The 26,670-nt window shown below is 40.0% G+C and overlaps 1 protein-coding gene across 2 annotated transcripts in view; it reads right to left on the bottom strand.

Moving 5' to 3' along the window:
* The window catches only part of ZC3H14 (zinc finger CCCH-type containing 14), a 47,877-nt gene that overhangs the window by 10,228 nt on the left and 10,979 nt on the right, over nt 1–26,670 (bottom strand). For both annotated transcript variants that reach the window (XM_077819237.1, XM_077819238.1), the window contains 10 exons: nt 24,871–24,985; nt 19,130–19,170; nt 18,551–18,746; nt 17,737–18,160; nt 15,984–16,150; nt 15,541–15,641; nt 12,664–12,819; nt 6,731–6,805; nt 5,232–5,391; nt 2,454–2,677 (listed from right to left, as the gene is read on the bottom strand). In XM_077819237.1, the coding sequence (XP_077675363.1) occupies nt 2,454–2,677; nt 5,232–5,391; nt 6,731–6,805; nt 12,664–12,819; nt 15,541–15,641; nt 15,984–16,150; nt 17,737–18,160; nt 18,551–18,746; nt 19,130–19,170; nt 24,871–24,985 (1,659 nt within the window). The remainder of the gene's footprint in view (nt 1–2,453; nt 2,678–5,231; nt 5,392–6,730; nt 6,806–12,663; nt 12,820–15,540; nt 15,642–15,983; nt 16,151–17,736; nt 18,161–18,550; nt 18,747–19,129; nt 19,171–24,870; nt 24,986–26,670) is intronic.

The raw sequence follows: 26,670 nt of genomic DNA, 5'->3' as shown, positions 1-26,670 counted from the left end.
TGGTTTAACTTGGATTTAAACTTGGAGAGTGGTCAGTTTGGATGAGCTATTACCAGCAGGAGAGTGAGTTTGTGTGTGTATGGGGGTGGGTTTTTGGAGGGGGGTGAGGGAGTGAGAGAACCTGGATTTGTGCAGGAAATGGCCTAACTTCATTATCATGCACATTGTGTAAAGAGTTGTCACTTTGGATGGGCTATCACCAGCAGGAGTGTGAATTTGTGTGGGGGGGTGGAGGGTGAGAAAACCTGGATTTGTGCTGGAAATGGCCTAACCTGATGATCACTTTAGATAAGCTATTACCAGCAGGACAGTGGGGTGGGAGGAGGTATTGTTTCATATTCTCTGTGTATATATAAAGTCTGCTGCAGTTTCCACGGTATGCATCCGATGAAGTGAGCTGTAGCTCACGAAAGCTCATGCTCAAATAAATTGGTTAGTCTCTAAGGTGCCACAAGTACTCCTTTTCTTTTTGCGAATACAGACTAACACGGCTGTTACTCTGAAACCTGTTAGAGTGGAGAGTGTTAGCTGGTGAAAGCTGCAGTACTTTATTTAGTGGGTTAATTTCTCAATTACAAAGTGATCAAACCAAGTGTGCACTCAATAGTTCCCCAGTGTATACTCCAGCCCAGTGAAACCTACACAAGACTGTCTCTGCTAAATCCTTACTTTCTTCTTAAAATGGCTAAAAATATCATCCTAGGGTTGGATATTTATTGTCTTCCAAGGACTTAAAGATCATCAAATGAGCTCAGTTTACTAGTAAAAAAAATTGTTTTCTGCCAGATATACAAACACAAATTGGATCCTTCCTTACTCTGACTGGACTAAGGAAAAGATTCTGCAACTGAAACTTCACTAACTGTTCTGTTGATGTATGTGTCAGAATAAAATCACCCTTTCTCATGGATAGTTTTGGCTTTGGGAGACCATCATGAAAAAGCAGCATTAAGAAGTTATTTCTGATACTACAATCAGCAGATAGGACTCCTTATTAACAGGGCAAGCTGAGTAAGAAGGTGCAACTTTCATACAATCACTTTGTTGTCAATTACTGCACTTTAATCACTTCTTGGTTTCCCTCCTGCAATTCCCTTCTTCCCTTGTTCTTAAATCTCTCCCTGTCCAGTTTGGAGGATTCAGAAACCAGAGTAGGATTGCCCTAGAAAACAGGACCCTATCCCTCATTCTCTGGCATCTTCACAGGTTTCTTAACTATCCACTTGCAATTCAAAATTCATACCAATATCCCTCGCCATCCTCACTCGTAACAATCTTTCTGCACCCTCATTCCATTATTGGCCTCATTTATGTACCCGATTCACATCCTTTCAAAATTGAGTGGTATTGCCCCATCTGAAACTCTGTCTTCTCCAAGTTGCTTCACATCCTGGCTCCAATTCTACAACTTACTCCCTTGCTTAGCTTTATGTGCTGTGAGCAGTCCCACTGAAGCAAACTAAGCAGCACATAAAGCTAAGCATGCAAGCAAGTATTTGTAGGATCAATGCCTAAATCTCTCCTTAATACTTTCTGAAACTGTCCTTTAAAAAGACCTCTACATATTTCACTGATTTAGGGCCTGATCCAGTGAATGGAATTGAGGGCACTCAGCATAGTACCTAGCCCTGAGTTTCTTATATACAAATACAAGAAATTTTGATGCACTGTTACTATATGAGGGTCTGACATTCTCATACTACAAATGGAAAATGGAATGTAAACGTGACCTCAAACCAGTGAGTGTTTAAGAAGCCCAAGAGAAAGGAAAATCCACATTTTAAAGTGAGTGTTACTTTGCATTCAGAAATCAACATTTCAAAAGCAGAGTTCTAAACAACTTTAAAGTGGCCAATGTTCTAAATTCCTGGGCCGGCATTCTGAATGTATGAGATATTAAGAAAAACATACAGTGATCATAAGTAAAGTTTCTTCTATTTTGAAAGATTCTACCAATTTGAAAGACACTCTTTATCATTAAAAACAGCTTTTGAAATGAACAAATCTGGCCAGAAAGATCATGATTACCACCACAACCTGGCACATTTTCAATGGCTCAATACAAATTAATAAGGTACATCTCAGAACACGCAGTCCTGCCTGGGGCCAATCATGCAGCAAGTAAGGGGAATGATGGCTCTTTCTGACAAGTGAAAGTTCCCTGAAGTTTAAAAGAAACCATTTATCTAATTTTACTGACACATAAAGCTGTGTGGAGAACCATTTCAGCTACTGCTCTTGGTCAGCAAGTTAAAAGGCCCTATCCCCTTAAAATGATGAAATTTCACTTTTCAAAAGGTGGTCTCATTACACCCTGAACAAATAATATACAGACAAGTGCAAGGAGTGATGTTTAATGCTGGTAGGTTTGAGAGTTCTCCCAAGTATGAAAGCCCCACATTAAAAAGTAATCTAACTCCAATATGAAGGCCCTGTTGGCTAGGATAATTTACCATAAGAGCTCTCCAGCTGCCTGCTTATAACCTGCATCTGCTGTGCTTGAAAGCTTTTTAATCCTTTGTTTGCAGCTACATTTTGGGTAACTGGCTTCACTCCTTCAGTTATACAGATCTCCTCCTCTTCTTGATCAGATATGTACCCTGGTGGGCTGGGGACACCATCCAGTGTCACAATGAACTTGGGGCTAGCAGGCTTTTCTGATTGTGCAAGCTGCTCTCTAAAAAACAGAAGAAAACACATGGTAAAAATCACAGGGAATTTAACTCTAAGAAATTGGAGTGAAGTCAGTTGTACTGATACCAACAGAGCTGTAAGAATGAGTCCAAAGGGCAAAGTACAAGGAGCATCTCACTATCCAGGATCGATTTTTTTTTTTTTTTTTTGCCAATAATCACCCTCTTCAAATATCAACATTCCTTATTGCATCACTGACACACCAAAAAGAACAGGAATCTACACCTACAGAGAGTAGTAAATTTCAACAGGTAGATTTCACAGCCTGTGCACGCTGGCTCAAAAGGACAAATTCAGAGACTCATTGATAGGTGCAAAGTTACTAAAGGAGCACAGTTAAGCCGTTTAAAATCAATTTTGAGGCATAAAAGTGAGCTAAATGCCATTCAGAATTCTTGGAAGATATATACGATATACATGCATATACCCCCTCAGACAGACAGTGAAAGATACATTATGTTGAGGTCTGAAAAGAGTAGGTGAGCTTGAGTTTAGGATGGCTGCATTACTCACAAGTGGCAAACGCAAAAGTGAAGTATGCAGCCATCCCAAACAAGTGCGAACAAAGCCTTTCTCTCTCACCACACCATCATGTATTCTTTATATGCTACATAGTTAGAAGGGGGAAAAAAGCAACTGAAATTGAAAACACGTCTATAAAGGGCCTAAAATGTTTTTTTAATATATTAAAAACATTACAAATGGAAGGCTCAATATAGCAAGAGCTTTTAGGGCTAGATGTCAGAGCACAGTCCCATTGGATGGGAGGACTCACCTCTTTCCAAGGGTATAAAGCTCCAGTTTCCAGCCCTGCAGCATCATGAGATATTGGATGCTAAACATGTCTAGTACATGACCATCCATGGCCTTAAGTAACTGTGATTTTTGTGACAAAATTTCACTTTTGGAGAGCAAAAAAGGAAACACATCTCTGGAAGGTTGCCTTTTTTTAAACAGAAACTGCTCAGGGATTTGGAATGTTAGCAGATCCCTGGAAGAGAGGAACTAGGAGGCTAGGGGCCAGTGAGGTAAAGAAACGTACATGCTAAACGCCATTTATCACATAGCATCACATCCATTCCTGCAGTTTGTATATAAATAGGTAAAACATACACATACCCCAAAACCAGAGCTGCTCCCTATCAGAAGCTACCTAGTACTAGGATGAACTAAAAGGAGTGCTGTCCACTGGGCACTGATTTCTGCAAACCCAGTGAATTCAACATAGATCATTCTCAACAGCTACGAGTCCCGCGCTTCCCTTGGCCAAATGCCTTATAGGAAAACTCCCATAAAGCAGGGCTCCCACACACCATTTACCTACTTAATAGCTGTTTGCTGGCTTCTGGGTATGGAGGCTCCAGTTAGGTCAGCTCAGTTTTACACCTACACTCCCAGGCAAACCCAATCAGGAATACATTCACTCATTGTCCTCCTTAAATAGCTCCTACCATCTAAAATTAACATTAACCTCGCTGTTTGCCTCCGTTCTCTACACACCTATGGTTCAAAATGATAGGTGGCTAGAGGATGACTACAACCAAGAGACCGTTTTAAAATTTTCAGCATTTAGTCTGATGGGTAAGGCTACGTTTATGTCACGGAGGTCATGGAAATCACGGAATCCATGACTTCCAGAGATCTCTGTGACATTCTCTGCTTCAGCCCCAGGGGCTGTGGGACTCTCAAGCTGGCAGCCAGCGGGGGCCCCCTGCAAGGTTCCAGCAACAGGTGACAGACTCCTGAGAGGGCTTTCCTCAGGATTGTAGCAACGGGTGACAGCCTCGCGGGGAGTGCAGGGGGACGCCTTGGGCGAGCAGCTGGGGATGTCCCGTTTTCTCTTTGGGAAATATGGTCACCTGCCGCTTCCAGCTGCCGCGTGCAGAGGCAGAACCTCACAGCTCCCAGCCATGATGGTGGCGGGGGAAACTATGGAGCCGCAGCAGCAAAAGTCACAGACAGGTCACAGCTTCCGTGAATTTTTGTTTATTGCCTGTGACATGTCCGTGAATTTTACTAAAAATAACCATGACATAATCTTAGTCTGACTGATGGGCTAAGAGTAAATATAACAAGTAAAAAAATTAAACAAAATTAAAACTCTTTAACAAGAGCCCATGCAAACTATTTGCTTAGATTTCAGCAAGATGTAACAGCTGTAATAAATATTACAATACAAGTGGGCCACCCTCTGATACCTGCAAGCCATCCAGTTCCTTTTTCCATTTTCCTAGTAAATGAAAAAACTGCTCTAACCACAACCAAGCCTTGGACACATTTTCAATTTAAAAGAAATGAATGTCAGGATTTCTGAGTTCTGGCTGGGCTGTAGGCTCTTTTGTCCATTTTTCATCAGTCTTGATTGAGCTTCTGGAGCATTGAAACCAAGAAATGTATTGAATTTGTTCTTCCAACTATGGAACCTCTTACATTTAAATAAACATTCTAACCAATTACAAGATACATTACAGTAACAAGACTTGTCTTATATTTGGTCCTGTTACTTCTTTAAATGAAGTAAAGGACTGACTTTTTACCTTGTCTGTATAAGACGTCCTGAAAGTGCCCGCATTGCCTCCGCAGCCTTCTTCCCCAATTCCTGGTTCTGTGGCATTACTATTTCCTCAGATAGCTTTGGCTTTTTCAGAATAAATGATCTAGTATCAGTGTGGACCACAGACTCCACGTCAAAATAATCTGAGTCATAGAAAAATTGGATCAAAGTTGGAATAAAAGAACCACCGTATTGCACTTTAGTATGCAGTCATGTTTTTGAATAATAATTTAGAAGAGACCAACCAACTAGCATTTTGTTTTCAATTCTCTGTACTAGTTTTTAACAGGGTAGATAAAAATCAATTATTTTTTAAATAGAAAAAAAAATAAAAAAAATTGATTTTTTTAATTTGAATTGGATTTTTTTTTTGAGGAAAAAAACCTATCTATAGATAGTTTTAATTTAGATACATTATAGCTCAAAGATATCTCATATATATCTAATATATTCATGTAATGTTTAAGAAAAGTTTTGTAAATGAGTTTCAATAGTTCATGGATTAGGCACCCAATCTTATGGGGCTCCAGGGGCTTCTGTATAGATTATTTAGGTTAATCTTTCTATCTCCCCAATGGGACTCAGTACTCAGTCTAGAAGATACCGTCAGAGATGCTTGGTTTTGCAGTTCTCAAACTGTGGATTTGTGTCTCCAGAGATAACATGCTTGTTAACACCAAAAATGTTTTTAAATAAATAAATAATATACAGAGGTGAGAAATAGTTAAATAAAACAATTTAAATGTCTGTCTGGTGGTGTTCTCCTCCTAAGCATAGCAGCATAGCAAGAAAATAGCAAGAAAACAGCATAGCAAGAAAATCCTCCAAATACTAATGATTAGCCTGTTGAATTGGAGATATTTATGAAGTCATTGGGAGGTGAACTATCTGCTTCAATTACCTTTGGTAAATGAAATAACCAAACAATCATTCATTTTCTGATATAATTAAAACTAATCTGAAAAGTTTTCAAAATAAATCACTTCAAAAATGTATAGTGTGTACCTTCTAAAAATAAAACCTACATCTATCTCTGAGCTGTGAAGAATATGTATTAAGGTTATAACAACCAACAAAAATGCACTTTGATGTAGAAATCCATGATTAAATCGAGTCTTCCTGACTAGTGATTTAAATCAATTTGATTTAAATCAAATCCACCCTGGTTTTTAAACAGAAAATGAGTGTACTTCCTTCTTTATGCACCAACTCTGCTTATATCAGCTGAAAGTGTAGCAGCATATGGCCTGATCACTAGGAGTTTGTTATTGGGTTGGCTCTGCAGAAGCAGCTGGATCCATACGCCAGTATCTCATTTTTGACACCTACTGATGGAAAGATTTTACTTAACATGTAAAAACTAGAAGACATTACAAATATAACTAATTTAAAGGGAAGTGCTACTTTAAACCTAAAACACAATGACCTCTTTGGTCAAACTATCACATTTTCAAAAAGAAAAAAAGAAAAGCCATCCTTAACCTTGAGTCATTTGCAAAGTTTCTTCAATTAACGGTTCAATCTGGAGTCGGGAAAAGAGCTGCGTTTGTTGAGTTCCTAAAGAAAATATGGATTAGAAGCACATTTTACTGCATGTCAAAATTAAAAGAGGACCCAGCTGCTAACTCTCCTTTCTTTCTGATCTTAAAAAAAAAAAAAATAAATCTAACAGAGGAAGAAATTTTCATTTCTGTGTTTTTATTTCTCCATCTCGAATGTTCCAAAACATACAGCAATAAAACATTTCCTCCAGCAGGACAGGATCACACCAAAATCCAGCTGTTTGGAGAGCCCAGTCTTTCCCATTTTTGTGACTGTGCGTGGATTATGTTTGTGGATACATGGTCTTCTGGGAGAAACAGTACTATGAAGATCAGTTCTGCTTGTACCTTTGTCCCTCATTTTTACAGGGATTGTCTATATTTTGAGTAGCACAGCAGGTATCCCCATTTCCAGCTGCCTCCTCTCAGGGACACTCAAATGCAAGGAACTAACTAAAACAGAGGCTACTTTATGCTTTAAAGTTGCTAGACAAATGAGGTTAGCACATTCTTCTGCATTAGATTTATTGTTAAAGTTTGGAAAAATTAGTTCTATTTAGCGTATGCCTACACTTAAAATGCTACATCTGTGCAGCTGCGCTGCTATAGCGCTTCAGTGGAGACACTGCATATGCTGACGGGAGGGTTTCTCCTGTCAGATTAGTTAATCCACATCCCCAAGAGGTGGTAGCTAAGTCAATGGAAAAATTCTTCTGACAATCTAGTGCTATATACACAGGGGGATAGGTTGATCATAGAATCATAGAATCATAGAATATCAGGGTTGGAAGGGACCCCTGAAGGTCATCTAGTCCAACCCCCTGCTCGAAGCAGGACCAATTCCCAGTTAAATCATCCCAGCCAGGGCTTTGTCAAGCCTGACCTTAAAAACTTCCAAGGAAGGAGATTCCACCACCTCCCTAGGCAACGCATTCCAGTGTTTCACCACCCTCTTAGTGAAAAAGTTTTTCCTAATATCCAATCTAAACCTCCCCCACTGCAACTTGAAGCCATTACTCCTCGTTCTGTCATCTGCTACCATTGAGAACAGTCTAGAGCCATCCTCTTTGGAACCCCCTTTCAGGTAGTTGAAAGCAGCTATCAAATCCCCCCTCATTCTTCTCTTCTGCAGGCTAAACAATCCCAGCTCCCTCAGCCTCTCCTCATAAGTCATGTGTTCTAGACCCCTAATCATTTTTGTTGCCCTTCGCTGGACTCTCTCCAATTTATCCACATCCTTCTTGTAGTGTGGGGCCCAAAACTGGACACAGTACTCCAGATGAGGCCTCACCAATGTCGAATAGAGGGGGACGATCACGTCCCTCGATCTGCTCGCTATGCCCCTACGTATACATCCCAAAATGCCATTGGCCTTCTTGGCAACAAGGGCACACTGCTGACTCATATCCAGCTTCTCATCCACTGTCACCCCTAGGTCCTTTTCCGCAGAACTGCTGCCTAGCCATTCGGTCCCTAGTCTGTAGCGGTGCATTGGATTCTTCCGTCCTAAGTGCAGGACCCTGCACTTATCCTTATTGAACCTCATCAGATTTCTTTTGGCCCAATCCTCCAATTTGTCTAGGTCCTTCTGTATCCTATCCCTCCCCTCCAGCGTATCTACCACTCCTCCCAGTTTAGTATCGTCCGCAAATTTGCTGAGAGTGCAATCCACACCATCCTCCAGATCATTTATGAAGATATTGAACAAAACCGGCCCCAGGACCGACCCCTGGGGCACTCCACTTGACACCGGCTGCCAACTAGACATGGAGCCATTGATCACTACCCGTTGAGCCCGACAATCTAGCCAGCTTTCTACCCACCCTATAGTGCATTCATCCAGCCCATACTTCCTTAACTTGCTGACAAGAATACTGTGGGAGACCGTGTCAAAAGCTTTGCTAAAGTCAAGAAACAATACATCCACTGCTTTCCCTTCATCCACAGAACCAGTAATCTCATGATAAAAGGCGATTAGATTAGTCAGGCATGACCTTCCCTTGGTGAATCCATGCTGGCTGTTCCTGATCACTTTCCTTTCATGCAAGTACTTCAAGATTGATTCTTTGAGGACCTGCTCCATGATTTTTCCAGGGACTGAGGTGAGGCTGACTGGCCTGTAGTTCCCAGGATCCTCCTTCTTCCCTTTTTTAAAGATTGGCACTACATTAGCCTTTTTCCAGTCATCCGGGACTTCCCCGGTTCGCCACGAGTTTTCAAAGATAATGGCCAATGGCTCTGCAATCACAGCCGCCAATTCCTTCAGCACTCTCGGATGCAACTCGTCCGGCCCCATGGACTTGTGCACGTCCAGCTTTTCTAAATAGTCCCTAACCACCTCTATCTCCACAGAGGGCTGGCCATCTCTTCCCCATTTTGTGATGCCCAGCGTAGCAGTCTGGGAGCTGTCCTTGTTAGTGAAAACAGAGGCAAAAAAAGCATTGAGTACATTAGCTTTTTCCACATCCTCTGTCACTAGGTATATATATATGATATAGCTACATCTCTCAAGAGTATGGATTTGTCACACACCTGAGAGATGTAGCTATACTGATGTAAGTACCTAGTGTAAACCAGCCCTTACAGTATGTTGATAGTGTTCCTAAACAGTCATTTCCATTTAAAACCCCCAATATTTAGTTTACATAGTTTATAAACATTAAACCATCTCATATACAGATACTGGAAAAGTTTTCCCTTACATTATGAACAAATTATTCAAACTCACTCCGATTCTGAAGTAATCTGCCAGCATAATGCTATAGACTAATGTGGCTAGATATAAAAATAAAAACAAGGGATTGAAAAAACAGTGATTAATTTTAACAGGAAATTGTCACCCCTCAGACAATGAAGTTGAGCCAACTTGACAACAGTCCAACTCAAATCCATTTTACCCTTTAATTTAATCTAGATATTTGCTGTGCTTTTATTCATGCTGTTTCTACATTACCTTAAATTTTTTTTTTTTTTTTAAAGCCAAGAATTCCTCCCTGAACCTTTTACACTGGGACACACTCCATCTCTCCAGTGGCACACACATGACCAGGTTTGTTTATAGCAAAGATGCACAGAAAATAGTAGGCAATGAGGGTTCCTCAAAAAAGTTTCTGTTGCAGTAGCAAGTGGTTAAGACCCCAATCCTGCAAACACTCAGAGGGACCACTCACAGTAGCAAAGTTAAGCACATGTTTGTTTGCAGGATCAGTGATTAACTGAGCTAAAAGTATTAACATTAAGCGATAATAAATGCTCAGTGAACTCCACTTTGGTTGGTATAATATTGGGAAAATCCCTTTAAGTTTGGAGTGTACATGCAATTCCATTGGGTCACTGGTGAAGATGCATATCTACCCAAAAGCAGAATACCATATTTAGAATCCCCAGGAGACAGAGACCCCCTGTCAACTTGAAATCTGATCAGTTTCACAAAATGAAAACAACTGAATGTCCTACACCCAAGTCTCCAGGACAACTTTTCTCTTTAAATGTTTTTCTCTCCTCAGTTGCGATGTGAAAGACACACAAACAGTAGGCACAACAGACTTACTATATATACAGGGGAAACAATGAAACGAAGTATAAGAAAAAAAGCTCTCAAATGCACAAAGTAAACATTGACAAAGAGAGAAAAAATTTGTTACTTGCTGTTGCTAGAAAAACACCTAAGATTATTATATTTGATAGAGATTAGAGGAAACAAAGTTTCAGTGTGATTATTAAATTGATGGTGTTCCTTTAACACAATTGACATTTATTGGATTTTTTAAAACTATTTTCATCTCAATTTCTCCTTAATTTTGAATAGATGCTAATATTATGAAATACAGATTTTAGAAAAAGAAGGGGGAAGAAAGACATTTACTAGTAGATATAATTTATATTCAGCTCATTTGGTTCAAAGACATAAGACCACATGTTGTTCAAGACCTTGGCTCATGTGGAGCCCAATGCAGGATTAGGTCTTTTATTACTCCAATCACTTATTTATGTTGTATGTTATCTAAGATTTTGCCAGGATTTCTTAGCCGCACACAAAAATCTCTCTCATCATCTATGAGTGCAGTTACATGAAGAGTAGATAAAAGCGCTACAGAACGAGCAACTACGGGCTAATTCTAAGTGACCCTCTTTGAGTAAATGGAAATACAACATCACACTGTTAAAGGTTGTATCAAAGAACTTGGAAAACTTAGGGATGAAGACACCCAAAATTCTGAAGGGATAAACCAATAAAGACTTACCTCAGGCCCTCAACTCTTGCCAGGGTTCAATAATAGTCATGAAATGCCCACATTGGTCATTATTGCTAATTTAGACTGGAAAAGTGTCTTCCAAGGGAAGACTATCTTTTTGGCCAACTGTAAGTCTAGAAAGATAAATTATATAGTTTGGGCATATACATGATATAAAAATGATTTTTTTGTGCTTCCTTTGGGATCTCACAATTCTAGCATCGAATCTCAAAAAATATAATTATAACAGGTTTAGGTTTTTGATCCAAGCTGGATGGGGACTGAACGATCTATGAGCCCTTCCCACAACTAACTGGAAGGTAAGCAGAAGAGCTCAATAGTGCCAGGAGGTTTTACTGCCAAAACTTTTTTTAAAAAATGGGATTACCTTTGTCAGTGTTTCCAAAGGCAACAATTACTTTATTATTTCCTGTCTCATGGCTTTCAAAATCCATTAGTTTTGGTAGGAACATTCCAAACTGCCTGTCACACTCACTTGCTAAGGCTGCATATTCATTTCTTTTAATCTCTAAAGCAGAGATTTCAGCTTCATTCTTTGCAACCCAGGCATTCAGGGCAGAAATATCTGCGTGAGCTGTTAGAATAATTTCTTTTATTCCCTTAATTTTAGCCAAGATCTTTGGATATTTTTTCCAACATGCTTAAAACAGTAACTGAATCCTCGGGTGCATCAGAGTGTCACACAGCAGCTTCTCTTTCAGTTAGCCCAGGTGAGGTGTTTAACCTGTTGTTCTTGGCACTGCCCTCTGATGTAGGAAAAGCTAAATACTTTGCTGACATTTTCAGAGTTATACTCTTTATTACCTTTAATGTTAAGTCAGTTTTCTTTTAGCAGTTTTATAACAAAGGTGAAGACAGAGCTTGATGCTTAAGTAACCACTGTCTTAACAGTCTTCCCGCAACCCTTGACTACAGTACGTTTTAAAACCTATACAAAGAAAGTGGTAAAAACTTTTGAAGACAACTCATCTGATAGCAGTAGCGCTGAAAATATTTTGTAATATCTCACAGCATACTGCACCTTGACTCTAAGTCTCCAGTACTGTAACTCTCTCTCTTTTGTAAGATACTGATTAAGCCTTCCCTCCTGTGAAGAGTACAGTCAAAAATACTAAGGATGGGGAAATAGTAACCAAACATAATACATATGCAAATAAGTGTATCCTGATTGGCGGCAGCTCCATTATGTGAAATTATTCACTATAAACCAGAAGGATATACAAAACTTTGCTTCCTGCTTGGCTCATCTGAGGTGATTATTACATATTATACTTTTGCTCTAGAAACCTCAATGGCTTTCAGCTCATTTCCAGGTATAACGCAAGGGGTTGGTTTTGATCTATAAAGCCCTTTATGGTTTTGATTCTTGGCTTCTAAGAGAGTCCAACAGCTACAGAAGCAACTAACAAGCTGCGGCACCACTAGAAGGTGCTCAAATCTGCTTCTCCGGTGCATACTTTGTTTTTCTCTGGTGCACTTTCGGTGAAATTTCAGTTTTATATGCTACCATAATGCACATGTGACCAAACAACTTGATAATCAGCCTGTAAAAGGATTCCATATTTAAGTAAAGTAACTTTCCCACGTATCGGTTTTTGAAAAGTATTATCAGAATTACCTTGAATTCTTTCTGTCGTCTGTTCCTTGGGTTCTTCTGCCTCAATCTGGGCACTCACTATGGAAGGTCGGCTCTGTACATGGATCACTTCTAACAGAGGTTCATCCTGAGCAATTCTTGTTCTGGGTGCAACTGGAACGGTCTGCTTCTGTGGAACTTTACATAAGTCAAACAGTTGAGCATGTTTAAAAAAAAAAAAAAAAAAAAACATACAGTGGTACTACGTTTGCATTTAATCCCAAAATAATTTCATTCGCAACAAGCTAAGTGTATAACTTTAAAAGCAGTCCAGAGACTGGCCTAGTGGCAGTTCCATGTGCTGCAATCTTACGACACCTGCTTTGTAAGATCAACTTCTGATCCCTCACACAAACAGCCAGTGCAGAGCCACAGTTGGCCTACAGTAGAAGTAAGATTGACACTAGCAACAGCATTCACTCACCCAGCTTTCAGGCCAGAAAAGTGTTGTAGTTAAATGGCAGGTTTCAGAGTAGCAGCCGTGTTAGTCTGTATCCGCAAAAAGAACAGGAGTACTAGTGGCACCTTAGAGGCTAACAAATTTATTTGAGCATAAGCTTTCGTGGGCTACAGCCCACTTCATCGGATGCATGCAGTGGAAAATACAGTAGGATGATTTTATATACACAGAGAACATGAAACAGTGCCCATTGTTTCATGTTCTCTGTGTATATAAAATCGTCCTACTGTATTTTCCACTGCATGCATCCGATGAAGTGGGCTGTAGCCCACGAAAGCTTATGCTCAAATAAATTTGTTAGTCTCTAAGGTGCCACTAGTACTCCTGTTCTTTTTGTAGTTAAATGGAGGGCAAATGCAAATTGGACTTTCTAGTGACTTTCAAAGCCATTTCTCTTCCTGCCTTCTGTCAGTATGACTACGCTGTGGATATGTTTGAATCAACCTGTGATAGCCAGGATGCTGAAGAATCCTACCCAAGGCCCTTGGAAATAGTGTAGAATGTGACAGCAGCAGCATGTGGAATTTGATGACATCAGGATGGCAGTTTGACTTCCTTGCTTTGGTTTGGTTTTGACCGTGAGCTGGATGTAAAGAACTGTGGGAGGATGTGATTGCTGCACTCTGGATGAATACCACATTGACAGTCCTGACCATTCTCTGGCTTGTACAGCATGAGGCACTGCAGGGTACTGGGTTTATCATTCAGTTTCTTATCTTCTTTCATCCTTTTTATTGAACGTGAACTTATGCTATTTTCATTTTCTGTTTAAAATGTTTAAATAAGATATGAAGCATTTGCAAATTGTACTGTACCTGAAGCAACAGCACCAGCTAACACTTGTAATGTTTAAAAAAACTGCAAAAAAAATTAATGGCTCCTGTACCTTAGGGGTTTGGAATAGGAAGCTGAAATATGGCCTGAAGATAAGCCCAGAATTCAGAGAGGTGCTTTCTGCTGTCCCTACTTTGGCTGAGTTATAAGCCACAGAAAATGACTACCGTTGCAAGCATAGGACAGTTTACACAACTTTTTAAAGTTTCTGGCAATGTTCCATCTCCTACCATGTTACACTGTGCATCCCCCCAGGCCCACTGAGCCTCCTGCAGCATTTCAGGAAGCTCTAGTTCCTGCTGCTGTGTCTTTTTCTACCAAAATACCCCTTGACATAGTAAAGCTGTGGGTTGGAGCCAGGAACCAAGAGTTCTAGTAGTACCATCTCTTCCACTAACTTGTCTTAATAATTCTGTTCCATAGCAGTAAAATGGACATAATACCACCTCCCTAATTTGCAAGGATTTTATAACAACAAGTTCACTGATGTTTGGGAGGCACTCAGACACCATGGTATGAATGCAGAAGAAAACTCCATAAAGAACTAAAAAATTCTTTATTCATTGAAGGGTTTGGATGCTATGCAGTGAATGACATTGAACAATGAGGATTAAAAAAAATATATTAAAGAGCGTTATTAATTGGGCACTCAATGAAGCAGGGGTCTTGTGGTAAAGTTAGTATGCGATCATCTAATTATAATGCATATGCCCAAAGGGTCATAATTAATGCTGCACAGACTACTTTAATTCAGGTATTTCCTAACTTGCAGATACTTCACTTCACAACCTCAATAACATTCTCTTAACACTTTATTTTTTGTATGGAAGATGTTTTAAAAATAGCCAAGTGATTTACCAAATTCTTCTCCAAAACAATTCCAAGTTAATTTTCCATTACTGCTTCATTTGTAAAGAGGCTGGCAATCCTTGCCCCTTCCATATTCTCACACCAGCTCACGCTATATCCAAACTCACTCCAGTGCACAGAATAGTTTTCCTCTTCCAATTTAGGGTGATTGTGAATCACAATATCTCATGCGCTTCCAACAGTTGCCCCCTTGATGCTTTCTCCTTCTTCTCCTCTTCCTCTGTACGTCCCTAGGACATACAGTTTCTTAAGGAAGCATCTATCTCAATGACCATCCTATCATCTGACTCCATTCCTCACCCTTATCTCTACAGTGCCACTGCCAATCGCTCCTTTTGCCAGTTCCCCAGCTCTGTAAAATTAATATTTGGGACGTCTTCTGAAAATGTAAAGCACTATATTAAAATAACTTGTGTTAGTGCTCAGTATTAACATCTGGCATTGTCCATACCCTTTTCAAAAACACTTTTCTCAGCTCTTGCAGATTTTAATTTGGATTTTTTTTGTCTGGCAATAGCATGGAATCTGTGCCATGTGAGGAACCTTTGTCTCTTCTCATTCCCCTTGATCTCAGAGCACTCTTCAATGCTCCAGACCAACCTTCAAATCTACCTATCAGCACCCATGTAAGCAACTCCCTGGAAAGGACTTAGAAATAACATAGCTTTGCCAAGCATAAAAATGGCATGAATTACCTGTGGAATAGTTGGTTGTCTTTGTAACCGATTCCTGAGCTTCAGATATAGCTTTCAATATTAAATTCTTATTGGCCTGTTTGGATGGTGGTAGTGAAGGTCTGAGAGAGAGAGAGAGAGAGAAATTAATTTTTCCTGCAGATATATGAATCCCAATAGCCACTGTAAATGCAGTACTGTGATGTTTCATTCTCAACAAAATGTTAAAACACTGCATAATTAAGTACAGTGTCGCTAGAATACACAATCTGAAAATACACTTTAACGAACTAAATCTTTTTATAAGGTATTCTTCAACTCTAATGTTTTAAACCAGTTAGCTCACATACTATACTAAACCTTTAGTTAACCTTGATTTATCCATCACCTAATTCCTTTTCCATGCTGCCCTTTATTAGATTCATATTAAAAACCAGTAGTGGATCATAGAAATCTTCAACTACCTTCTTTCAGGCTTTGCTGGTACAGACACACTGCTGGAGATACTTCCTATTCGTAACCCATAGTCTTCCTCCTCCTCCTCCTCCTCCTCCTCCCCATCATTATTGAACTTTTTCACTTTGACCACTGAGCTTATAACTGGCAATTTTCTCTTCCTGGAACTTTCTTCCTGCAACCAACAATTCATTAATCAGATCCACATTAATATGCAAACAAACAAGACCCTGTTATTCCACCAATAGACAGATGATGGAGAGCTTCCACTTAAACAATAATCTAGGACATAGAGACACACTTAAAATCCTGGATGTATTGCACTGTGTGCAGAAAAAAAAAGTGCCATAGAAAGAATGAGGTTTGGGATGTGACTCACAATCCCTCCCAAGGAACACCTAGATAGAACTCTGCTGCCCAGAGTACCATTTATACTGCTTATACTTTCCTATTTCCCCTATGCAGCAGCACTATCTTTGGATAAATACAGAGAGTGTTCACTAGCCAGACTGATGCACCAAAGGATTTTAGTGACCATGCAGAGGACACATACCATGAGAAATCAACATCTTGGTGAAAAGAGAAAAACCTTTCAAGCCACAAAAACTTGTCTAAGAGAAGGCTGAAGATGACAAAACTCAAAATTCTAGAGAAAAAGAAAAGGAGTACTTGTGGCACCTTAGAGACTTAACAAATAAGTACTCCTTTTCTTTTTGCAGATACAGACTAACACGGCTGCTACTCCAAATTCTAGGGCTCTCTCCATAAAAATATCTCTATTTTTTTTAAAGACAGGATTATAATATTAATTTTAAAAAGGGGAGGGGGGCGTAACAGCTCAAAGGGGCGCGTCTAATATACCCCAGGAAGGGAGGTGACTGGTCAGCTGCTAACTCATGTGAGACTTTGGCAAGTCACATCACTTCTCAAGATCCAGATACCCTGTCTATAAAATGAGAGGATGAAGTTTACCTGCATTTATAAAGCATTTTGGATTAAAAGCATTATATAAGCACAAAAAATTATTATAGTCAAAAAACAATACAAAACAAGAAACAGTTTCACTTAGAATATAAGGCAAATCATTTTTTTACTTTATTAAGAAGTTAGCAGTCCTAACAATTTGAAAGCCAACTATCCATTTATCCCTTTTCTTTTACACACAATGTTCCTAAATACATTAATATGACAGTCCTAGAATTATCTTGCTGCTGACAGGATCATTTTGGCATCCACAGCAAGTGATGTAATAGCAATGGCTTTTGAGACTAAGATTCATACACCCTAAATACAAAGTTGTTTGGCACACTAAAAATACATAGAGATACATACACAAATAGGTAGATGGATATATTTTCTTCTTTGATCTTCAGTGTTGGTCTTTATTCCACACCTGGCAAACTGGAGATCTACAAAGAACTCATGCATGAACACAGCTATTCCAAAACCTAGAGATTAAAATGATTATTCTTACCTACCATATGTTCACTGCCAACAATGTTCTAATTCATTACTCCATGTCAGTAAAGCACCAAACAGATGCCACATCACCAAGTTAGTCAGCCATTTGTGAGGGGTTTTTTTTGTTAAGCACACTGGTTTTTGGCCAGTGGATCAAAGTGATGAAATCCTGGTGCAACTTACATCAAAACTCCCATTGACTTCACTGCGGCCAAGATGCCCTCCTAGGTGTCATCCAAGGTGACTTGGCTTTGTTGAGTGTGTGTCAAATACAGACATAGTTTAGATCTGCATACTAACCTCACTGCTTATTTTATCAGCGCTCAGTTTGGAGGTGGGCCTGTAACTTTCTGCTAAGCTGCCAAATGCTTCTGGATCACATAGTGGGATTGTTTCCAAAGACCTGCAGCTTTCCATGTCTAACTGCCTACCACCCTGTAGGCTGCCTTGCTGCGGCAATCTTTGTAAGTGTATATGGCTGTCCGTGCTTCTGCTAGCTGGTGGTCTGTAGATTTCAGCAGTAGGACGGGAAGATCCATAAGTTACAGTTATAACAGCTTTCTTCCGAGGCAACAATGGATTCTCCTGCACAAAATTTAAGTCTTCATCAATGAGATCATCTGGTTCAGGTTTAATGTCAATCACAGCTTCAGAAGGCGCCAACTCTCTTAAAGGCTTGACTGTTGACATTAAGCGGGATGCAGATCCATCTTCATAAGACTGCCTGGTGAAAGAAGAGGTTACAAAGTCTCAACTAACTGCCAGATAAGAATCCCTGAAAAACAAAATTTAGAATTCTTTAAATATAAGCAGAAATAAAAAAACAAGATTTTGCTCTTTTAAAAAATCTGGCAGACTTTACATCTACTTTTAGTTTTAGTTAAGATAAGAACATTTATGGCATAAAGAAGCATGATGTAAACTTTTCAGGTATAATATTTATTTTATGCAACACACAGTAGCAATCCTTTTCTGCTTGAGACTGGAAAAGCCTCCATTCTCCTGTTCTGGTCTCATCAGCTAGTTATTTCCTACTTCTCTTCCAAACAACAATTCCAGTGATGTATATCCTCTGAAATCTGAGCTCTTGCCAATAAGCAGGTAGAAGCCTTACCGGGCAGCAGCAGCTCTCTGCTCTTGTGAGCTGGTTGAAACTCTGGAGTCATTTCTTTCAGCCCGAGTGCTGGAGACTGCAAGAGGTGGTAGGATTTCCTCACGCCGTCTCTCATCACTCCCACATGAACTGCTTTTGCTGGAAGGCAAGTTGCTCTCAAAGATGTTAGAGTCTGAAGACTTTAGGCTAGTAGGTTCTGTGAAGACAGGTGCACCTCACACTTACATCAAAGTTCAGTGACTTAGCTTATGTAAATCAATTATACAGCAAGTGCAACTGTAAAGCCACAAGATAATGAACAACTGGCCTCTACAGAAATCCTCAGAAGCAAACCACTGGACTGAAAAAGCAGCAAGACCTGCTTAAAAAGATCATATTTACTTCATTCCAAAAGCAACATACATGACAATTTTCTTCATAGCCAGGAGCCACAGACATCATAAACATTAAATATTAATGATACAGCCAATTAAGAACTTTTTAAAAACTGGCAAAATATATATATGAGTATAAGAAAATACAGTACTGATATCTGCTTCCAAAGCTAAGCTATTGCGTTCTTGGAAAAACTTTACTTACCAGTAGTTACAGACCGAAGTTTATCTAACACACCATGTAGCCTGAAAAAAAGAGAGAGATGAGGAGATGAGTAATTTAAACTCTTTCAGAACAGTAGCCATTCAAAAATCAGCCAAGGTTTATAAGTTTTATTTTTCATGTCAACAGGCCTCTCATTTGAGTGAGCCTGCTTTCCACTTACACAATCATCTCTACGTACATCCAACCCCAAAATCAATCAATCAATCTCTGTACACTCCCTGACTCAATCAATCAGTTTTGTATACACAGATCAAATACTGTGCTTTGTGCACTTGATGGATGCAAGATCCACTTCCCTAGCAAATGTTGCATATGTAAAACAATGTTTTTAAAGAGAGAAGTCAAGAAACACGGCCAAGGAAAAATTTCAGCTAGAGCCCAAATTCAAAGGCTTCCTATTAAAAATGTATGAAGTAAAACCAACAAAGAAAATTACAAGGGAATAAAACAATCCTGTGTAAAATTTCACACAGACTGAAGACCTACCTTGAGAGAAAAACAGAAATGCATGCCCCATTTTTAGCTCATTTTAGAATTCAACCCTACCTACTCAGTTGCAACTAGACATCTTCATAATTTCGGAGCCTAAGAGAGTTCCATTGAAATTTAGGAGAAAAAAAGATTGAGTAACACTTTTGCAGTAAGGAAGCCTTTGTGATCCCTCTTGCATGCATTCTCACTAGAACACTCCCAAAGCAGAGTGAGCTGAGTCCTGCTGATGTGATCATCATGAATCAACTTTCACACTCAGGACACAAGGAAAGGTGAGACCTGACACTCAGGGCTTGACTACACTTAAAACGTTACAACAGCACAATTGCGCCATTGTAGTGCTTCAGTGCAGACACTACCTATGCTGGCGGGACGGATTCTCCTGTTGGTGTAGATAATCCACCTCCCAGAGAAGCAGTAGATATGTCAAGGGAAGAATTCTTCCCTTGACCTAGCACTGTCTATTCTGAGATTTAGGTTGGTTTAATTATGCCACTCTGAGGGGTTGATTTTTCACAACCCTGACTGATGCAGTTAAACCGACCTCATTTTCTAGTGTAGACCAGGACTCCGCCCTGGTCAGAAAAGGGCTGACAAACCTTTAAACTGAGCCACAGCTCTGTCACGGCAGTGCTGTGAAACTTTTTATAGCAGAATCAGAATTATACACTAGAGGTATACATTATACTTGGGAATGCCCTGCAAAGGATTGGTATTGAAATCTAAGAGAAATCCATTTTGGTGAGAACAAAGACTGGAAGCATAAGAACAATGTTTAAAATTGTAGGTTTCCTGGATTTACCATTTTAATTTTTCCCATCATATTTCTGGATTGTCATTGGATACATTTCATTTAATCTTCATCTTTTCAGTTATTTTTAACCACAATGTATTTCAATATTTGACAAAATATTTGCTGTGAAGTAAATTTATATTCACAGATCCAGAAATCTGAGTTACCTGATTAAGTTACAGTACTCTCATTCCTTTAATAATTTAGAGGACATTGTCAAAACAGGCAGTACATCTAAAAATTTATGTATCTTGATATATTGTCCTACACTGAAGAATAATTTCTCTCCTCACCTCATTACTGGTCTTATGAGTAAATGATTTAATTTAATTTATTCACCTTCAAAGTATTAAAATGTTCTGTCATATTTAATAATACATTCTGGGATATAATCTAGCTAAAAGATACTATAAAGAACAAGTTCCAGTAATGGAACTAACCTCCACATTTGACAGTATCTATTTTGTTTTCTAATTGATTCATGTAGCCACTGGATGCAAGACACACAGATGTGTGACTGATAAAATGACAAAAACACCCAAACCCACAAACTGTTCAGGCATGCCACAATAGGGAATAAATGAGCATGTACAAGTGTGTATACTTTTCAAAAAACAATAAATTGTATGCTCTTTTCTTCTGTTTCTGACAAGCACGCAGAGGCGACACATACCCACAATCTTTAAATTGTGCCCTCAACAGGTATGTGACTGACCCACGTGTTGCCTCTTAGTACAGGAACCTTCCAGCCCCATCTCCCTGGGCCAGGGCAGACAACCCCGCCAGCTCCAGAGGCAGCGACCCAGAGCAGCCACCCTCACCCAGCAGGAGAGGTAGCACCCGTCCCACCCCCTCCACTCACCACCTGGGCCCGCTGTTGGGGAGAAGGGCCAAGCGAACTGGAAATGTGCGGGACGAGGGGAGGGGGAAGGAAGGGGAGGAGGGAAGAAGGTGCAGCATGAGAAGGAGAGAGCTTCCCTTCCCGCAGCAGGCCGAGTAAAGCCACACAAAGGCAGCACGGTGCTCACAAAAATCTGGGTGGGACATGTGACCCCCCCCCATCTCACCTCTACACCTGCCTAAAATAAATGAAAAGCAACACATGCCAGCAATGTCCTGTAAAGGGACATTGTCGTGTTGATATCTAGTCAATTAAAAATTATAAATTAGTTCCAGGTACTACACCTGCCTTTCAGTTCCTCGTGTAAATTGCTGTGTTTTTACAATCACATTTTCCCCATCTTTTAAAATGTTTTCTCCTGTCCTGTTGCTGTATGAATGGCCTATAGCAACAAAAGGGGAAACTGACTAATTTACAGGAGAAACAGTGAAAGTGACAATAAACAAACTGCTGCCAAAGGCACAAAGCAAATTCAAAAAAAAAAAAAACTCAGAACTGTAATATTTTATTTTATTTCAATTAAAATATTAAGTGTTACTTTAAACTATAGTAGGTAAAAAAAATTCAGAAGTCAGTTTATCCGTGGAAAAAATTGAAACTTTCAAAGTTGGAAAGCTCCTAAATTAACCCAACACCCCTTTAAATATTATCAAATTTTAAAACCATTCAAACCTAAATTTAATGAAAGGTGAAGACAGTAAGCCTCCCTAGTGTTACATTAGACAGGACAAAAGTTATGAGGGATTCATACTGTCATGTTTCAGGGTATAAAGTATCCATAGCTCCTAGGACTTTGGAAGATATTTCCCTGATGGGCAGGTTTTTTCATAATTGTTCATCATGAGGTTTTGGAGTCATTAGGGGAGGCAGTTTGCACCTTTCTTTGAAGCATCTACAGCTGTTGCCAAGGAAAGAATACAGAAGTAGATGGACCAATCATCTGCCCTGATTTGGCAATTCCTATGTTCCTATAATGTCGTGAGAGACAAGGTGGGTGAAGTAATACCTTTCAGTGGATCAACTTCTGTTGGTGAGAGAGACAGGCTTATGAACTTAGGCCAGGCCTATATGCACAGGACTGCAGTGGCACAGCTGTACTTATACAGCTGCAGCACGTCTGGCAAAGACGCTCTATGCCCACAGGAGCGAGCACTCCCGTCAGCATAATAAAACAACCTCCATGCGCGGCAGTAGCTATGTCGGTGGGAGAAGGTCTCCCGCCGATATAGCGCTGTCCACTCTGGCGCTTGTGTCAGTGTAACTTATGTCACTCAGGAGGGTGGTTCTTTCACATCCCTGAGCAACATAAGTTATGCCGACATAGGCTATAATGCAGACATAGCCCTACACAGAGCTCTTCTTCAGGTCTGGAACAGATTGTTTAGCACAAGTAGTTAACACATATTTCAAGGGACCATTCAAGCTGAAGTGACCCGTTAACACCACTCCAGTCATAAGGGGAAGAGGAAGGGAGCGGCAGCTGGGGGAGGGTTGCTGGTTATAGATTGTCGTAATAAGCCATAAATCCAGTGTCTCTGTTCAGCCCATGATTTTTAGTGTTTAGCACACTCATGAATTTAAGCTCCCAGGCTCGTCTTTTGAAAGCATTGTGCAAGTTTCCTTTGAACATGAAGACTGATAGGTCTGATATAGAGTGACCGCTTTGTGAAAAGTATTCACACACAGAGAACAGGTTTTTTTTTGGTCTTTTATCATTTTTCTATGAGAGTTCATTCGAGAGCATAGTGATTGTTTGGTTTCACCCACATAGTTGTTATTGGGGCATTGAGTGCATTAGATGAGGTACACCACGTGTTATAATAGACGTGTAGGACCCATGGATCTTGAAAGGTGTGTTGTGGGGGGTGCTGATCATGGCAACAGTAGAGATATGTCTGCAGGTTTTGCATCTGTTGCTCTGGCAGGGTCTGGTGCCACTTTGAGCTGGTGCATTTTGGTCTATGGGGAGTTTGCTTTTGATGAGGAGCTTGGAGAGGCTGGGAGGTTGTTTGAAGGCCAGAAAAGGGGGTTCTGGAAAGATTTCTTTCAGGGTGAGGTCCTCATTGAGTATGGGTTTTAGCGGTTTCGCTATACTCATATTGGTTCCAGTGTGCGTTGGTAGGTGATAACTAGGGGTGTGCAGTCTCTCAGGGTATCTGGGTGGCCCATTCCATGATTGACCAGATCTACTTCTCTGGTGGAGTGCCCTTGTTTGGTGAAGACAGTTTAAAATGTGTTAAGGTGTATATCCTGGACTTTCGCCTTGGAGCATATTCTGTGGTATCTGAGTGCCTGGCTCTAGATAACAGATTTCTTGGTGTGGTTACTTGCTCTATGAAGATAGATGTGGTGATTCATGGGTTTCTTGTATATGGTTGTCTGTAGGGTTCCACTGCTGAAGCTGATTATGGTGTCCAGGAAGTTAATGCTAGTGTGGGACCGTTCCAGAAGGAGTTTAGTGGACAGGTGGTGATTTTTAATGTTGTGGTGGAAATCTATCATTGATGTATCTGAGGTATATCACTTGTATCATGGTGCATTTGCTCAGAAATTCTTCTTCAAGGAGGAACACAAAGTGGGTGACATCTTGGAAAGCCATTTGGTACCCATGGATGTTCCCATGGTTTGGACAATGCATGGTGTTGCTGAATGGAAAATTGTCATGGGTGAGGATAAATGGATGAATTTGGTGATGTGTTTGGGGTAGATATCTGAGGGTTGTCCATTGTCTTGAAAATATTTCGAGGCAGGCAGCTATGCCATCACAGTGAGGGATATTGGCATATAGGGAAGTGACATCCATGGTGGCAAGAATGGTGTTCTGAGGGAGGTTCTTAATGTTGCAGAGTTTGTGGAAGAAGTCGGTTGTGTCTCTCTCACCAACGGAAGTTGGTCCAATACAAGATATTACCTCACTCACCTTGTCTCTCTAATATCCTGTGACCAACACGGCTACCACACTGCATACCTATAATGCCTACACAATATCAATATCTCTAACTGAAGCTGTGTTAATCTGAATAAAAGGGAAGTTTACCAAATACATCTACCATAACCAGATATGACTGCACTGTGTAATGTTCTCTAGTTCTTATATAATTTTGCAGTAATAATTTTCTGAGGGCAACTCCCTTGATGGCATTCAGATGTTTGAAACTCAGTTTTGCTAACCCATGTCTAAATAGACTCCTAATTTATTTTGAACATTTCAGAACAGTTCAGCTGGAAAAATGGACAAAAGGAGAATATCAATACCTCAGTCTCTAACTGCTGTGTGTGTATATTATATGTGTGTGTGCGTGTGTGTTAGTATTACCACTGCCTGAATATTGGCAAGCTACAAGTAATAATTTTAAAAATTATCAGTTACTATATTGCATCACTTCATGCACAAGAAAAAATTAATTGATCAAACTTTACTTGCATAATGACAAAATGTGTAATTTCTTATATTCTCAAGTCGCATATAAAGAATGCAGTTACAAAATAATTATTAGAAGTAAGGTTCATGGAAAATGTAGATCACAAACATACCATACAGTAAACCTGACAGTGTTGTTTCCTAGGAAAAGGGAAAGGTCCTCTGTCATCTGCTCCTGACTCTTCTTGTTGGCCACCATGACCATAATATAATCAGGGAGCTCTTCATCTAATTGGAAGAAAAAATAATACGTTATTATTTTTCAAAGCAACTTTGTAATTAACAATGACATTTCTATAAGATTTTCAAAGTACAGTAGATGCACAAAAGAGGCAGAGAAAAAGAAGACATCAAAATATTTCTCCAGTTTTACTATAAACTCCTTGAAATAAAGATTTTCATTAAACAGGAAGCACAGAATGTAGCAAGAGAATAGCAAAATCATGGCCAAACAGATTTGTTTAAACCAATTGGTAATTACTTGCAAATTTTCTTGTAAAATCAAAAGCTTTCAAGGTTCTCTTTTTTGCAATAAAAAATCTGCATCACTGACAACACTACATGTAGCCCATGAAGTTGCTTCATCAAAACCCTTCTATGTTTGACATATTGTGATGGAATGCACCCCTGTATTCACACCCTATACGCTATTGTAATAATCTTTGTACAAGGCATGCCTTGTGAGGTATCATTTGAAAACTCCTAACTTGCTGATCAGTAATATCATTGTAAAATGAATCTAGGAAAATCATGTGTAAAGTTATGAACATAAGATGAAATCATGACTGAAGTGTGTTTCCCAGATAAATCTGGGGAGTAGCTAAACCAGTTTTTCAAAGACAAAGGGCAAGCAGACGCCCCAGCCAGGTGTCAACAAAGCTGATGGGCCATCCCCTATCCAGTGATCACTCTTTGTCAAGAAAGGGGGGCAAGGACAAAGAAACCTGCATCTTAGAAAAGAAACAGCATGAGGTCTCCCTGGTCCATCAGACCCCAGTCTCTCAGTTCTCAACTGGAAATGCTTTTCAAAGAGGGACTGAAACTATAAAGAGGAGGGGCAAATACTCCAAAGCTCCTCTCCTCTCTCTCCCTGTCCGTCTCACTCTTTGCACCTGAGAAGACAAAAGAAGCAGCCATTGGACTCTGGGGGAGGAATCCTGACCTGAAAGTTTGGTCAGTAATGCTGTTGGAAGCATATGGTAAGAAAATTTGCTGTGAGTCTAATATCTAAACTGGGGGTGGCCAACCTGAGCCTGAGAAGGAGACAGAATTTACCAATGTACATTGCCAAAGAGCCACAGTAAAACGTCAACAGCCCCCACATCAGTTCCCCCACACCCCGTTTCCAGCACCTCCCGCCCACCGGCAGCCCCGCTGATCAGTGCCTCCCCCTCCCTCCCGATCAGCTGTTTTGTGGTGTGCAGGAGGCTCTCGGGAGGGAGCGAGAGGAGTGAGGGCATGGCAGGCTCAGGGGAGGGGGCGGAAAGGGGTGGAGTGGGGGTAGGGCCTGTGTCAGAGCCAAGGGTTGAGCAGTGAGCACCCTGTAGCACACTGGAAAGTTGACGCCTGTAGCTCCAGACCCGGAGTCAGTGCCTATACAAGGAGCTGCATATTAACTTCTGAAGAGCCGCACGTGGCTCCAGAGCCACAGGTTGGCCACCCCTGATCTAAACTGTATTCTTAAAATTATTCACCTAAATCTGGGTTATTGCCAATTATGTTATGTATGTACCATATGACTTTTAAAAACAAATTTTGTATTTGTGGATAATCCAAGCACTATACCTAGATGTACAGTCACTCTTTTCGCAACCTGTGTATTATGTAATTTTAACATTAGCTTTAATAAAATCTTTAAAATCTGTTAAACTAGGCACCAGAAAGCATTTTTATCTTATTTTCTTGTAACCATT

This window comes from Eretmochelys imbricata, chromosome 6 (assembly GCF_965152235.1).
Source record: "Eretmochelys imbricata isolate rEreImb1 chromosome 6, rEreImb1.hap1, whole genome shotgun sequence".
NCBI lineage: Eukaryota > Metazoa > Chordata > Testudines > Cheloniidae > Eretmochelys > Eretmochelys imbricata.
The sequence above is the reverse complement of the archived record's forward strand: the minus strand, read 5'-3'. Positions and strand labels throughout refer to the sequence as shown.